Source organism: Lottia gigantea (genome assembly GCF_000327385.1).
Source record: "Lottia gigantea unplaced genomic scaffold LOTGIsca_76, whole genome shotgun sequence".
Lineage (NCBI taxonomy): Eukaryota > Metazoa > Mollusca > Gastropoda > Lottiidae > Lottia > Lottia gigantea.
The window spans coordinates 1,140,929-1,158,198 of NW_008710536.1; the positions used below are offsets into that span (position 1 = coordinate 1,140,929).

Consider the following 17,270-nt stretch of genomic DNA (forward strand, 5'->3'; position numbering starts at 1 on the left):
AAATTAATCGAAACCGAAGAGGCAAGTAAAGCAAGCGCACTTTTAAAATTCGCCTATACACAATTTCAGAGTGAAATTGTTATGATAAACCAAGCTGATTGTTATCCTGGATATGGCCTAGACTTGATTGACAAAAGCATAATGTTAAAACATAATGTTATGTATGCCTTAACAAGGCACGGCCGAGTCGAGAAAAGTTGTAATATGATAAAACAGCCAGGTTCCATGACTTGTGATGAAACACGATATGGAGGCTCTCACGATACATATATTTTTATTCCACAAGGAAAAATACCAGATGCAGCCCTGACATCAACAAATTTCAAAACTTTTTACCCTGGTATTGATAATGTTTTGGTATTTACATTTAGAAACATTTTGAAATTTAATGTATTGAATCCCTGTAGAGTGATTATCTTTTTCCATCTTCATTGTACGCATTCTATGAGATCTGTAGGAAGACCTCGGATAAATAACGCAACTAACAAAGGTATAGCAAGACCAACCGAACAACTATTCACCTAGAACCAATTGGCGGCAAATTTCCTTGCTGTTGCAGATTGATTCAAATTCATTAATAACCTTCCACATTGAGAAACGTTCTTTTTTTTGGTATATGTACAAGTCTTACCCAGGTTTATTTTTCTAAGGTACAGGTCTTATAGTGTTTGAGGGACAGATTTCAGGAAGGTTAAATCTTCCAGTAGGTTATCAACTTTCAGAAAGACTTTCCTTTTCGGGGGTTTGTGATTATTGTAAGGTTCAAGATATATTTTCGCCAATGTAAACTCAACAATATTTCAATATCTTTATGTTTCTTTTAAAACATTTCACTTGTCAATGTTAAGATACAGCTTACTTCAAAACTATTTCATTGTAGTGCTTTTTATTTAAAAGTTAAATACCACTTTATAAGAATGTATTTGTGTGTCGTTCAATTCTACTTTATACTAGAATTCTTGAAATATAGGGACTTGTAGGTATATAACATATAACAATAACATACTATTGATTGATATAACAACAATTTAATTTTTTAAAGGCAACAGTATATAAATCAGATAATGAACTGAGACTCGTGTTTACCTAGTCCGAAACATCTGCTTCTATTTCATCCTCTGGTGTATTTTTTGCCAAGTTTGGCTTGAGTAGGACCTATTTTTTCTGCATATCAGGATCTCATCATTATGAATCAGAAAGAATTATTGCTCTATATCTTTTATGGAACTTATGTATGAGAACACTTGCCACCAAAATTGTGCAAATCAGGTATTAAATAGCTCCAAAATAGCAAAATTTGCACGAAGCAAACCAAGATTTTAAGTTGTAACATTTTGTATAAGTGACACCAAGCCTATGCATATGCCATAACTAACATAACCCAATTTCACCGAAAATCGAATATTATCAACTGCTATCATGTGTCCTTCGTACTAAGAATAATAATAAAGGGAAATGATAGAGCAAAATCGGTCGATAATTTCGCCCTTTACATTCTATTTCCGTACGTATTACTTGGTTTATTTACCTTCCATGGTGCAAGACCGATTAATGAGATCGTTGCTGATAACATATGAGCGGCAGATTTGTCGTCTCGAGAATAACCCCGGCAAACGTGGCGAAAAAATTAAAAACTTTACATTTCTTTACAGTCGCTATTAACCTGCGATCATATTGCGTTCCCTAGACGCGTTTCATATATATAACAACATATTAGCTTGGTGTACTCCATTTTTATTGCGTTTATTGGGATGTTATAACGCTTGTCTTGACATTCTCGATTTCGTGGCGATCTAAACGGCGACGATGGCACCAACCGAACGGTATCTGTCGTTCCCTTCACGCTTATACCACTGTCATGTCACAGAGTTAGTTTTTCTCACCAAAACAACTACTCTGTTTATCTGATGGAAAAATATTTCTTTCACTTTTATAAAATAAACTTTTTCCCATCGTTTCTTATATACAAATCAACTAAATAGTACTATGAGCAAGCTCATAAATTCTTCTATAATCTTATTAAGTGACATAAAAATCAGATAATTCGAAAGTTTCAGGGAAACTATATCTTCTGAAAAATCTTAACTTGAATATTTCCAATTCTACCAGTTATTTATAAGAACCTTCATACAAATTTTTATTCACTTTCACCTTTTTGTTAGTCTTGAGGACACTATCTCAGTTTTTCTCCTGAAAGGAACGCAAGCCACCATAGTGTGAGTTTTCATTTTATATCATTTATTAAACCTTTTTTTTAAAGAAGACAATGTATTTCATGAATATTTTTATAAGGAATAGTGTATTTTTATTAATGATTTAATATTGACAATACCATTCTCATCTGTATGTGTATTTATATTCCTACATTCTGTATTGTAAATTGTATGAAATCCCCTTTTCTATTTTTTCAGCTTTTTACTCTTTAATCTGACTTTTTATGGGATAACGTTGTCCAAGATTATACTGGAATAAACATTATCGTATTTTTCACAGTGTGTTTTTTTAATACGGACAAACTTCTTCCCTCTGATCCTGGATACGTTACAACCACGCTTGGGGTACGGCTACCTTAACTTGCTCTGAGCTCGTTTTCCATGTCCGTATCAGCTCAGTAAGCACTTATTTAAACAATTAAGGTTTGTTATTAGACAACAACTTTCTTTGACTTCAATATAGTTACGCTTGACTCGCAGCCTACTTGTTGAATTAGACCTATCGCCATTTGATGAACCTCACTCGGGCACTTTTGTAGTATTTTTGTGGATGTTGGTCAAAATTCAGAAATCCAACCAATTCAGCCCACGAATCTACTTCCTACGAACTATAGGTCCTTCAAAAGGGTTTTTAAGATATGGTCAATACCTGTTACAGCACCTATAGCTCATACTTATGGAAGTGAAAAACAGTCATAATTACAGTCAATGCATATTTGCCTAAGTCAAATGTAAAATGTTCAATTGAGGAATGATCGGAAATTTTTTCAGTTAATCGATGTATAAACAGAAAAAAATCAATGTACTCTGTATAAATCTGCGTAGACATAAGTCCAGAATTCGTGATATTGTTGGAATTGGTAGTGTGCACATTCCAGGGAATTTGGAAAATACCTTTATTATTCAGTGAAGTGTCAATTTCGGCTCTGTTGGCGTTCGAAGGAAAGTCATCGACGCCGTGTAGTAGCCACGTCAATCAAACTCAATGATAAAAGTAGTCCGTTAAGGGGCGGAGGTTATATTTAAATTTTGATTATACAGTTTAAAGCGAATGACTTTTGTTATCCAATCAAATTGCGTGATACTGTAAGTGTAAGCGATGCCTAAGTTGCTGGCACTTTAACTACAATCAATGCTAAATTTGAAGGAAGTGTATACAAATTACAAAAAATTTAATATTAAGTAAAAACAAGCAAGTTAAAAATAATTTTATGAAATTAACAACACCATTCTCATACAGGCTACATTAATATAACAAATCTAAGATAAAAATTCAGCATATTATTCAAATTAGGCCCAATATTATCATTAATGTAATATTATGTTATATTATGTAGCTTATGTTTTATATGATTTAAGATTTATATCATATACTCATCTGAATTTTGATGTACATTTACATTTAGCATGAATGTTACCAAATATTGCAATAACAACATGCATGAAAACCATAATTGTGTTTATGTATAAGAAACATATAAGTAGCCTTCCTAAAATATATATATATAGGAATAAGAAAAATAAATATATATCGGTAAATCGGCTATATCGGTAAATACGGTTTTGACAGATTTATTCTCTTCTAAATACTTCTCAATAGATACTTTAATATAATGTCCCTCTCTAGCCAAATTAAAACATCTTTATTCTAAAAAAAATAATACCATTGTTCTTTAGACAATGGTTTTGTATTTGTATTTGTATACTATCCTATAACTATGGTGTTGTCCAAATCAAGGGGTCCAGGAAATAGAGAATTAATAAAAAAAAAAGTATGTATTTAGGAAGGAATGGCTATCAATATTTCAATATTTCCATATATATTTTGAAAGCATTTCATTTTAGTGACAATTGTGTCAAGGTGTGAGGTAAATAAAGAGAACTATCATAGAGGAACCATTACAACCATACAATATCAGCATTCTAAGCCCACGATCTCTTAACTCTAGGGCAACAGTACATCTGAAGTGAATCTACATAAAGGTGAACAAAAAGAAAGAATAAATCAACGACACAATGGTAAAGCAATCTGAAAATGTTATAACAGCAAGATTGTAATTGATTGTTAGGTCTGACTGAATGGCAAGGGTACATGTATTTTCTAAGCTGTTCAGTTGTTTTGTATAAAACTGAACCATGATGTGACCTAACTTTCTTTTGTAAAATTAAAGAAGGTGGATTGTTGGTGAATGATTTGCCTTTGCTATGAAAACTCTACTGTAGTAGATTACGCGAAATAAACACAATCGATTCCTAATTTCGGAATTCGGAATTCGGATGGAAGAAGATTTTTTACCCTAAAAAAATGACCAATGTTGTATGAATGACAATATGTCGCAGTGTCGAATATAATTTAGTATATTATGAATGTATATAATAATAATTTATTTATGTATATATCAGTCATCAATCAATAGAGCACTTCTATAACAGGTGAAAATTATATTAGTTTTTATACCATGATAATTTATTCATATCAATACTTCACGAACTACGAGCGTGTCAAATGATATCTATATAGTATCAAAAGGAATGTCTAGTTGACACATCCAGTCGCATGGCGGCATCAAGCATTCTGAAAGGTTGAACATACTCTGAATCAGTAGTAAGCTACATACTCTTGGTATTTTTTTATCGGTGGTGCCCAAATTCAATGATGTCAAAGTTAAACTACAAATGTGGAGAATTACCACCTTTCAATAATAATATATCACTCTATAATCCTTCAAATAATAGTAAATTAAAAATATAAAATACGATGTGCGCATGTCCTGGCGGATACGATCCTCCATGTTTTTAAAGATAATAATTTGTCCACCCTGGCTGAACTTTGCCCTCCCAATCTAATATAGGCGGATGAGGACAATCTGTAGTTGGTAAATCTTTACTGATCAGTTCACAAATAGATGTCCCATTCACTGAAATAAATAGAAAAATGTTATCTAAAAGGGTTACAGGAGCTATACCTTGCTGTTGAAAAATCTGACGCGATATTCTTTTACTATTTTCCTAAAAAATATCCACATGGAAACATGACTAATTCTTTAATATATTACGAGATTTGAGCACATATGAGAGAAAATACAGAAAATATTTTTAACACATAAAGAAGTATTTAATACCTCAATATATTCCCTTGTTTTCTCTGTCATATGTTCGTATATTGTAAAGTTACAGACGACAACCAAAACAGACATTAAGGTAATTTTGATTATGCTTTAGCCATACCAAGATTTTGTTACACTTTTTTATTGTAGCCATTGCAATATTTCTAAAACAATAAATCATTAAAAGCATTTAAATTCATGCTTACAAGACTTTATTTGAAGCCGGGTGTTCGGGCAAGTAATATATCCGGACGGGCAATATCGTCGGTTGTCGGAATTTTTTCAGGGGATGGGGGCTATGCACTTTTTCGGGGAAGGCATTGATCTACCCACCAGCCTCTGACAAATTGTAGCTGTAACATCCATTCAGACTCAAACACCAAAGGGCACATCTTATAGATGTCTTTACTTGATGTACACTTGCTATATCAGAAATTCGTCTATTCTTTCTTTTCTTAAAGACAGATTCTGTAAAAATAATATAGAGTATGTTGAAAGGATATACCCGTCTACATATTGACTTTGTCAACGTAATAATTGTGATTCTTCGGAATTATATTCAGCTATCCCTACTTTACGAATCCAAATCCAACTTCCGGTTCCACTGCAATAATTCAACAAAAATTACCCAGAAGTCAAGAAGTAGCAGGGTTAACTTGGAATCTTGCATTTTCTGCGCGCCAGATGAGAACGAGAATTAACGCCTGGTCGTCTTAAAGGATTGTGACGTGTCTAATTTACAAGCAGTACATAAGGAGTTGACAAAATGGCATGGCTTCTTTTCTCGTGGGTTGATGGGCACTAATTTGTCATTTTCCAAGGATCATTTGTCTCAAACGAATTCGTGATAACTCGTTTTTACCTAAATCAATAACGTTGATGTGAAAAAATATATTTTTGTACAATAATTTGGTAGTACTGCTATTTTGTTTACATACTTAGAGAAAACTGCGTTGAACTACGTTGGCAATTACACAATGAAAGGAAATATACAATATACAATAATAACATATACAATATACAATTGTAGCACTTACCATTGGCAAGTTCATCGGTTTGACCAACTATCCAATGAGATTCCACGTGTCCTTCATATTTTACAAAACCAATATACTTGATATCCTGAGAGTAGAGACTATAATGTACCAAATCTACACCAGGAGTTTTCCCTGTACCAAATTCTATTTGTGTTCCGGTCCATCTTATCCATAACCATGTGTATTCTGTTGGAGTAACTAAATCACTTGTATGTTCGATGAAATCGTAAAGACATAGTAACATAATCGTTACATCTTTTGGATTATTTCCTAAGCCCAAAATTATTTCACCTACTTTGGATGTATCATTGAACAAATCTAATTGAGGTAGATCTTCAGATTTTAAAGCAAATATCAAATGATTTTGTTCTGCAACATTATGAAAATATGACGCCCTTCTTAACGCTGTAGTTACAAATCTTCCACATTCTGAAATAAAGCGAATAAAACTCCATAATTTAATGAAAATTCGAAAAGCATAGTCTTTTATCTTACCCAAATACTAAAATTATTTGGCTGTGGTTCAATTAAAATAACTGAAAGAAATTGTAAAGATGTTTTCTTGATTTCTTATGTGTATTGGGGACACCATTCCAATTTTTAGTCAGTCAGTCCTGCAATTCCACAAAATAAAGTGTTTGATGACGTGACTAATCACAAAATTTGCTTGTATCACATAAGGATAAGTCACGTCATCAACGATTAGTTTTAGTGGAATTGAAGAAACCACGGACGTTTGATTGAAAATTGATGCTATCAGATTCATATCAACATTTTAAGAAAACCTCTTTACAAAACAAAAATGAAGATGACCACTATGAAGAGTACAAGAAAAGAAATTTTGCAAGGACAGCGGCTTTAGCCTTTAATATAAAAAGTATGTCTGTTCTGAAAATGATCTAACCATCAACATTCCCCAGCTAAATGACTTTCCTACCTGTACGATGAGCCAAATGTACAAAAAATATCCATCTTAACATCCAGAACAGTGAAATAAACCACATGATAGCTGTTCCAGTATCTAGAATGTACCACATACCAATGTCCATTAGTAAACGGCGCTTGTGTTAAAGGGATTGCATCGTCTAGTCTATGTCGAACCAGATGATTGCGAACAATTCGAGCTGTTCTTAGTAAATAACGCGCCGGAAAAGAGGATAATCTTAATTGAATTACTTTTATAGATTTGTTGAAGAATTGGACACATGGTTTTTGATTCTGATAAGACATATGGATAACTGAAATTAGTCACGGAACACTAAAAATTGTACTACCATATCTCTTCAATGACTGTCATCTTTTTTCATACGCTTCACTAGTGAAAGCAAGTCGTAAGGTTACATTAGACATCGATAGAAAGCGGAAAAATATAAATATTTATAACAATGAAATTTACCAATCTATATCATGAGATACATGAATTATGCACACATGTTATTATGAAGTTGTCCAGCTATGGGTTATACTTTCTACTACACTTCATTCTGTCATTATATTATATTGTTTTGTATTTTCACACTGACTCTTTTAATGTTGTTCATTTATTATGACGACTCTTCTTACCTCTGAGAATCTTTATATAACTTAACACAACTGGCTAGAGTCTAACGTATACGTTATGTATGACAGTCATTTCGTTTCTTTTGCTTCAATTGCGGCTATTGAGTTTTCAAATTAATTTTTTTCCTGTATAAAATAAGCGGGAAAATGCAATCTACAAATCAACAGAAATGACATCAGAAAGCTTACCGACTGTCACAAATTACACACTGTGTATTGCAAAAACAAAGAAGGGTACAGATAATATTTTCCTCATCACGCAAGAACAACTTCGTCACACAGTGTACAATAAGGGGAAATCTTCAGATTACGCCTTAAAATGACACAATAGTAATGATAACATAATAAACGGCGCTGTACTATGTCCACATGAGGATCTACAACGATCTCAGCGTTAAGGAAATTATTTTGTTTTAAGTCATAGAACATTTTGGAAATGGTGCAAACTGAAAAGTAGGCTAATATGGATAAATGAATGTGAGGTCTATCAGCTCGTTTGAATTGTTTCTTATCAAAAAAATATATCCAAACCAAGTATGACTTTGATCAGCGAGCGAGACGCCTCCACCTTAGAAATATGACATGCAAAATGCGCCTAGTTGTCCGGCTGATATAATATACTATTCTGGTTGTTGAAATGCATTCTTCGAATATCTTGTTATTATCTAAATAGAAGGTGCCACTATTAAGGTTTTTTTATGACCAAGTTTGCTTGCTGATTTTGATTTTGAGAATATAATTAACAATAGCAGGTATAATAAATTCCGGTTTTATAAACGTTCACTTGGATGCAGATAATTTCTTGTAACTCCTTCAAATTTTAATGGCCTTCACGCAACAAGAATATATGTATACTGCATGGTACCCCGAAGGTGCAGGTGTTTGAAACATATCTATTTACCTCTAATCCACTAAACATGATATATTTGGAAAGATGGATATTATTGCAGTTCAGTCATACCATTTATATCACGTCTTGTGGTTCCATCAAAGTTATTTTTAACGAAACTAATCTCTCGACGGGCATCAAAGACTGCGCGCGCTCCAAGTACCGTATCAAAGTTCAAATGGTCACGTGATACTAATAAAAGGAAAGTAGCGGTGATGCCCTAGCATCAGTGATGCAGAAAATCCCGCACTGACTCTACTCCATTCGGCAACTTCCATTAGCTGGAATAGAGGCTGGAATGGAGGCAGATATTTCGGACTAGAATATGATAAGAATTAAATAGCATGGAAAATTTCAATTCTTAAATAGTCTTTTCAATTGGAAAATTATCTGCACCTATACCCACTTCACAACCCTAAAATTACTGAAATGCAATTAATAAATGATCAAAATTGTATTTTTTATCAACTATATGAAGTGTAAATGTGGTTGTTGTCTGTGAAATAATAACTTTTGTTTTGAGTAGTGTCCCTTGCTTGGACATCAACATGGACCTTCGTTTAGTTGTGTGGTCTTGAAGGACGCCATTCGGCAATTTTAGGCATGAAGGAGGGCATGTGTAATCTGTATAAACTAATTCTAACTTTACGAGATTTCAGCATTCTAACATATATTTGGTAAAAACGTTAAAAACACATATTTTTGGGTTTTATGGTGCAAACCAATTTTTTTAGGAGGCAGACGCATTCATGAGCCGAAAATTATATATTAGGGAAGAGAAGGGATATGCTATCTATCATATTTTCAAAATGTAAGCATTGGCCGAAATGTTTTCTGTTATTGCAATAAAAAAAATGTTGCGTATTTAAGATACAATATTACTGATGTTGTTAACCTTTAAGTAACTTCATCCCTTTGTTATATGCTAAAACAAAATCGCGGGGATATTGAATTTAGGACGTTCTTTTAAGGTCTCGGGGTTATAATGTACACAAACTTGAGCTCCAAGTATAAAGTCTACCTCAATGGTCATCGACTGAATTGACCACGTGTGTAAGTAGGAGTTGCACCCCTTTGCAATTGAATTTTTAACACTGCTGAATGCAAAATAATTGAGTATAGTGTGCCCTAGCCAGTTGTCTACATCATCTATTCTCCCTGATACACACTGCTCCTTAGAGTAAGATTTCAATGGATGTTGGATAGAATTTGCAGGTATTAAGTCAAACTTTGTCAAAGTTTTGCTTTCTTACAAATACTAAGTTTAGTTCACTGATTGATGAACTTACCGAGTCTTGAAGGCACGAGTTTCTGAATAGTGATAACGGACAGACTGGTGGGCCGGACATGTTCATGTCACATTGCATGGCTTCGACCGCATCAATATTGCACGTAAAACTTATTGAATACTTTTTAAGTCGAAATAAAAGACTTGTGGAAATCAAAATTAGAATTTGTGGAAATCAAAATTAGAATTTGTGGAAATTAAAATTAGGACTTGTGAAACTCGAAATTACTACTTGAGTATGGAGGTCAATTTGCGCCATTCATCCATGCTCCACAGATTTGTTTAATACATTTCTTGAGACTAGTGGCACAATCTATATTTGAGTTGTGCTAAATATATTTTCAAATTTCAATACTATAATCTTTTTTCACAACTCAACAATGTGAAGTTGTGCAGGTATCTGAATCATACACCAAGAAGCTCAAAACGGCGACAGTCTAGTAGATACCGATTTGAAAATAAAATTTTAATGTAAAGATGAGTGGAAATCAAACATTTATTTCGTGTATAACAGCACATTGAATTCACTTTACGTGTAAACACAAATCTAAATATATTCGAAGTACAATGCAATGGACGGAATAATCATCGAATAATACAAAGTAACAAATAATAACAAATATAAGGCAAAGTGCAAATAACAAATAATGTCCTACTGTATTTGGTATCAAATTAAAAAGTGGCTCTTTTTGTTTATTTTTCGTGTTGCCATTGAGAATGTCAACATGGCGCAGAATAAGCAATCATTAAAGAGATACTACATGCACATAAAATTTAACTTCTCAAACCTGATTATACATATAGGCCTATACTCCTTTTTGTCAAATCTAAATTTTATGCTTATTCTAAGAGGAAGTATTCCTTTAAGGTAGTCTGTGCCAAACAAATCCTTGCTTCCAATCGAGTTGTAGTTGTGTAATCCGTATTGTTACATTTATCAAAGTTTCCTTAGGGGTTATTTTACATATTAAAAAACCGCAGTTATTAATGAACCAATAAAGTAAAGAACAGATATTTTTTGCTCATCTGGGTCCGATTCAAAACATAAACACGACCAGTCCACTGTATTTGTAGGTAGAATAAATAGTAATAGACACTTTACAGACTAAACTTACATTGTATTGATTACTACTTCAACTACCTAAAAATAAAATCCACTGGTTTATATATTGAATTAGACTCGGAGAGCAAACATATCTTTGCTTGAAAACAATTAGTGTTTATCTGACATTTCTCCGTCATAAACAAATCCAGAGTTATGTTTATAATTTGGTGCATATCCTTGTTGATCTTTGCGTTCATATTGATCAACGTCTTCAATTCCAACAATAGGTTTAGATTGTTCTTTTTTACTTCTAAAATAGACGAAAAAAATAATTAGTTATGTTTTTGGTGCTTCATTTAGGGATATTTGTGCGAATCTTATGTACATAAGGGCCTTTGGTCGACCCCGCAATTGCCAGATACCGAAAACTAATCATCATAGACTGGTAACAACTTGCAACATCAGGAAGAATCTGATCCATTATGAAATTTGATTAGTGAATCATTATCAATGGGTATAAACTTAGTAAAAATATCTCTTAATATGTTCAGATGTTGAAATCTTACATATCACTATCCTTTGATATAATTTTACATTAACGGATGCCGGCGTTGACATTGAAAGATCATCTAGTCGTTCGGAGGGACAATAAACCGAGGTCCTGTGTCTACAGGCTGTGCATGTAAAAGATCCCTCGAAAATAAGTAGGCTCATGCCGCTGCCCTGGCAAAATTTCCCTCATTGCACCCTGCATGGTGCTACTCGTCTCCATTATCCAGATCAAGCGCAGACAAGTAGTGCGTAAACATCATTGCCATTTCATTTCATTTACAGTTCTAAATTGATAATCAATGCATTCCGTGTTAAAATGTAGCCGATGATGTCAAAGTAAACTAAAACATCAGTATGGAATTTTTATCAAAGAAATCGATCACAGTTTTAATAACTGAGAGCCGATGTATTTTTGTGTGGTGGATATCATCTTGGTATGGATAGCATTTATAAAGTATCAAAGTAATCAATTATTATCATATAGATTCAATTGTTGCCTAGAATGGATGGTAGCATGAATAACCATTCTAATATCAACAATTTATTGGTTCTAAACAATTCTGACTACAGAAAACTGCCATTGTGCGTATATTCACATAACTGGTAATTTATAACTTATTATGAGTTTTGTCATATAGTTACCTCAATAAAATTGTATGGTCTAAGATTATATTCTTCCAATATCTATTTCCAGAAAAGGATACCCCATGGACTTACTCGATAAGCAAGTATAAGGATGACCGAAGTGAAACAAATAAAAATATGCTTCTACGAAATTGCAAAGATGCCGTCACTAATCACCAAATATGATTTATCACACAAGGCCCTTCGCGATAATTGACGTCATCAACGATTAGTTTTGAAAATCAGAATGGTGTAAATTTATGGTGTAAAATGAGATGCTTACTTTGAAGTAAATTTATAGAAGATCCATCTATCTGATTTACAACAATTGATGTCTTTCTTTACACAGACACCAATTATAATCATCAACAATACAACAGCAGCTATTGTTCCCCATAACATCAACTGTTCACCTCTGTAGATATAAAATATTTATATCTGTACAACAACAACGATAACAGAACAACTACAAACAGCTATATTAACTGTTCAGTTATGATGATTGGTATTAATATGACAAAGGTTATAATACTAAAACAACAGCAAACAACAACATCAACTGTTCACTTCTGAAGTAATTAAATATTTGTATCAGTACAACAACAACGATAAAACAGAACAACTACAAACAACTATATTAACTGTTCAATTATGATGATGGGTATTAATACGATAAAGGTTATAATACTAAAACAACACCAAATAACAACATCAACTGTTCACTTTAGAAATAAAATATTTGCATCAGTACAACAACATCAGTGGTTATAATACATCAACAGCAACATACTACACCTCATGTTCACTTCTGTAGAAATAAAATATTTGTATCAGTACAACAACAACAAAACAACAGCAAACAACATCAACTGATCCGTTATGTACAAATAAAGATTGGTATCAATTTTACAACCCCCTCCCTTGAAAAATTTGGTTGACCTGAATGTCTTGTCGAGTCACATAGATTAGCCTTCTTTGGAAAATTTTGACCCCCCACCCACCTTTCCGGTGAGATAGCTTTAGCTAGCTAATCTGTTCATAAACAATATCAAATAAAAAACAACAGCGACCAATAACATTTACTTTTAAATTATATTTAAATCAAAGAGAATTAAGGCTTGGCTCACCCTTTCAAATTTTTAAGAGAAATCGACATAAGGAAAAATTGTCTGTGAGGCCCTCTTAACAATACTGTGGTCCATGTTGACAACACCCCCCCCCCCCCCCCCCTTAATGATTGTTAGAAACGCCACTGCATTTATTGATTTTTGACAACCATTACGCGAAAACTATGGTATTAAAGCAGATTGTATTTTTAATTTTTTTTTTAATATCCGATCTATAATTCCTTTACATCATTTATAATTAAAACGTTATAGACTCAACAAACAATACACATTTACCTTATATTTACATTCAAATAAAACCATCATTACTTTGTTTCCTACAAACTGAAATCCAATCATCTTATCGACTAAGTCTGTTATTTTGTATGGTTTTCACTGTTTTTCTACCATTAATTATATTTTCATGCTGTTGAATCAATTTTCGCCTTTAGAAATTTTCAATCGATTCAAAACATTCCAGTCTTTGTGAAAGAAATTAATAGAACAAGCGTTTAAAACTCTGTTAACCACAGACCTAAACACTGTAAATACCTTTGAAGTGTCGAAACAATACAAACTAGTCTAGGGGTTAAAAGGGAAAATATTTGCAATGTTGTCAATAGAAACGATTTAAGACGTCCTGTTATTTTATCCAAATTATGTACTCTCGATTCGCGCTGCGATAACTTATGTAACGTGAGCGACCTTAGACCATTTTCGGAAATATAAATTTGCAACATAATTGTGCAATCAACGGTTTTCATGGTCCATCATTTGAACCTTCTAACAACTCGGGGATATTTACTGTTCCTATATGTAAAAATCTCTAAGCTGGAACCGGTGAACCTATCCCTCGGGAAAGCGATAAAAAAAATAAAATATTTATTTATGTATTTACGCCCCACCAATTTTTACACATTGTTACATTATATATATGAAAAAAAAACAAATTGCACAAATTGCCATGAGAGATGGTTGAAATATCACAATATCACAATAATAAAATTCAATATACAGTGGAAAAAAAATAACATATAAACGGAAAACATAAAATATTTAACTAGAAATATACAGACATTAAAATGTGCAAGAATAGAGTTTATGAATTATTCGGATTACTTACAAATTTTTCTCTGAATTTTTCTGGCAGCAGGTAAATTCCTGGTCTTTCTCACAGCATTCTGTATATTCATTTTCAGGATTGGGACAATAATAAACATTACCATCTCTGTCACCAAATATTTCATTTCTAAAACATTTATTTTCTTCACTATAAACATCTGAAAATATCAACGTTACATAAACATAATACATCTGAAATTATGTACGTTACATAAACATAAAACATCTAAAATCATGTATGTTACATAAACATAAAACATCTGAAATTATGTACGTTACGTAAAATTATGTACGTCACATAAACATGAAACATCTGGAATTATTCACGTTACATAAACAGAATACATCAGAAATTGTGTACGTTACATAAACACTAAACATCTGAAATTATATACGTTACATAAACATAAAAGATCTGAAATTATGTACGTTACATAAAAGATCTGAAATTATGTCCCTAACATAAACATAAAACATCTGAAATTATGAAGTTGAATAAACATTAAATAAACGTAAACCAATTGAAAATATAAACGTTTACATACAATAAATCTTCTGAAAATATAAACGTTACATAAATGCATAAATACATCTGATATTTTATACGTTTGATAAGCGTTAAACATCAGAAATTATGACCATTATATAAGTATAAAACATCTGAAATTATAAACGTTATATGAAAATGTAACATCTGAACTTATAACGTTACAAAAACATGAAATTATGAACGTTACGTAAACATTAAACATATAAAATCACATAAGAATAAACCATTTAATATTTTATACTTTACATAAACATAAAATATCTGAAATTATAAACGTTACGTTAACATAAAACATCTTAAATTATAAACCTTATACAAATATAAAACGTAACGTTTTCGATAACAATTTTCATAGTTGGTACAAGCTTATTATTTAATTCAATAACTCGGAATAATTGGATTTTACGTTGTAATAGACGACTATTGTAATTCATTTCCTTATGTATCGTACTTGGCAGGCAATGGGAATTAAATGAAATTGCGTTCAACCTTCCTTTGGTGATTTTACTTAATATTTCCATACGATTCGATCCTTACCTAACACTTGTAACGAAAAACAGCATATAAACAGCAAAAAGTACGTCATATTGAAATTTGAAACACAATATAACATTTGGAATATCAATTACCCTATGCAAAAAAATTAAGGTGGGCGTGGCACATCCGGGTAATATTACTCATTATTGATATTTTTGGCCAGGAGCATAACTCGCAAAGTATACATTTGTTCAAAATGGAACTTTGCATACAATTATCTCATGAATTGAGCCACTTTGTCTTAGAAGTTCGGTTGTTTCCGTTTCTTAATTCAAAAAAAGGAACAGGTTTTGGAAATTCAAAATTTTCAATTTTTGACCTTGACCTTTGATGACCTTGACCTTTATTGGGTCAAAGGTCATTGACGTTGTCTATTAGTTTATGCTTTCATATTTGACCTCTGACGTCTACTTTCGCTTTTATAGCTGTCCAAAAACATCCAAATTCGCAACTTTGGACTGCTCTAGCACGTGACCTAATTAACCTAGAGAGTAAATTTTTTCGGTTTCCTAATGTGCTTCTCGTGTACTTTAAATAGATATATAACAAAGCAAAATTTTTAAAGCAAAATTGAAATTCGTGATTTTTTCAAATTTGAGTTTTTTTTTTTACAATATTTGCGACTTTTTGAGCTTAGTGTATGTATATGTTATGATCTATTTGATGTAGAACCTTGATATTTGGAATACAACTAGACACTTTGAATATGAATTCACCTATGACAAAAAAACTTATAAGGGCGTGGCACATCTGGCTTGAATTACTAATTGTTTACATTTTGGGGCTGGGGCATAACTCGCATAGGATGCGTTTGTTCAAAAAGAGACTTTGCACACAATTACCTCATCCTTTTGGCCAGTATGTATTAACAGCTCAGTTGTTTCAGCTTTATAGTTTCAAAAAAGGAACGGGGTTTAACATTTGGATATTTTCATTTTTCGATTTTGACCTTTATGACTTTTGTTGACCTATATCTTTTGACCTCTATTATGTAGGAACTTGACATTTGGAACATAACGTAACATTTTGAATATTGATTAACTTTTAACTGTTTTAGAAATTTGGTTGTTTCCGCTTCATAGTTCAAAAAAAGGAACAGGTTTTGGAAATTCAAAATTTTTGACCTTGACCTTTGTTGATCTTGACCTTTGTAGGATCAAACGTCATTGGCATTGGCTATCTATTTATACTTTTATATTTGCTGTCCTAAGTCAACTTCTGGTTTTATAGTCGTTAGCAATTTGAAATTTTAATGGCGTATATCTCTTAATCTTGACCTTTTAGGCCTTCCCCTTTACAAGATCAAAGGTCATTGACCTTGGCTATCTGCTGATACTTTCATTTGTGAGGTCTGACGTCCACTTCCGGTATTAAAATCTTCTAAAAAATGAAAATTTCTCAACTTTAGACTGTTCTTGCGCTTGATCTAATTATCGTGGAATTTTGATTTTTTCAGGGTCTTTTGCATTTTGCTACATTTGCAAAGTCCCACTCTGTGCCACGTGTGGTTCTAGTATCTACTTTTTTTTGATTGAAATTGGATTTGCGGATTTGAGAAGTTGAAATTATGTATAATCAGAGGACTGTATCCCTAACTAACCTGACGTCGGTTGAGCCAAAGTGAAGCTATCTTGGTGGAA

General features: G+C 32.5%; 2 protein-coding genes across 2 annotated transcripts; both read right to left on the reverse strand.

Annotated features, from left to right (window-relative positions):
* Positions 1-5,009: 5,009 nt before the first annotated feature.
* Positions 5,010-7,406, reverse strand: LOTGIDRAFT_168570 (hypothetical protein; the record flags this gene model as incomplete). Its single annotated transcript, XM_009066443.1, has 5 exons — positions 5,010-5,131; positions 5,180-5,222; positions 5,730-5,788; positions 6,358-6,786; positions 7,295-7,406. The coding sequence occupies 5 exons, from the start codon at positions 7,404-7,406 to the stop codon at positions 5,010-5,012; spliced, it is 765 nt and encodes a 254-aa protein (XP_009064691.1).
* Positions 7,407-10,547: 3,141 nt separating this feature from the next.
* LOTGIDRAFT_236192 (hypothetical protein) lies at positions 10,548-15,679 on the reverse strand (the record flags this gene model as incomplete). Its single annotated transcript, XM_009066444.1, has 4 exons — positions 10,548-11,449; positions 12,599-12,730; positions 14,545-14,701; positions 15,631-15,679. The coding sequence occupies 4 exons, from the start codon at positions 15,677-15,679 to the stop codon at positions 11,308-11,310; spliced, it is 480 nt and encodes a 159-aa protein (XP_009064692.1). The 3' UTR covers positions 10,548-11,307.
* Between the last annotated feature and the right edge of the window lie 1,591 nt (positions 15,680-17,270).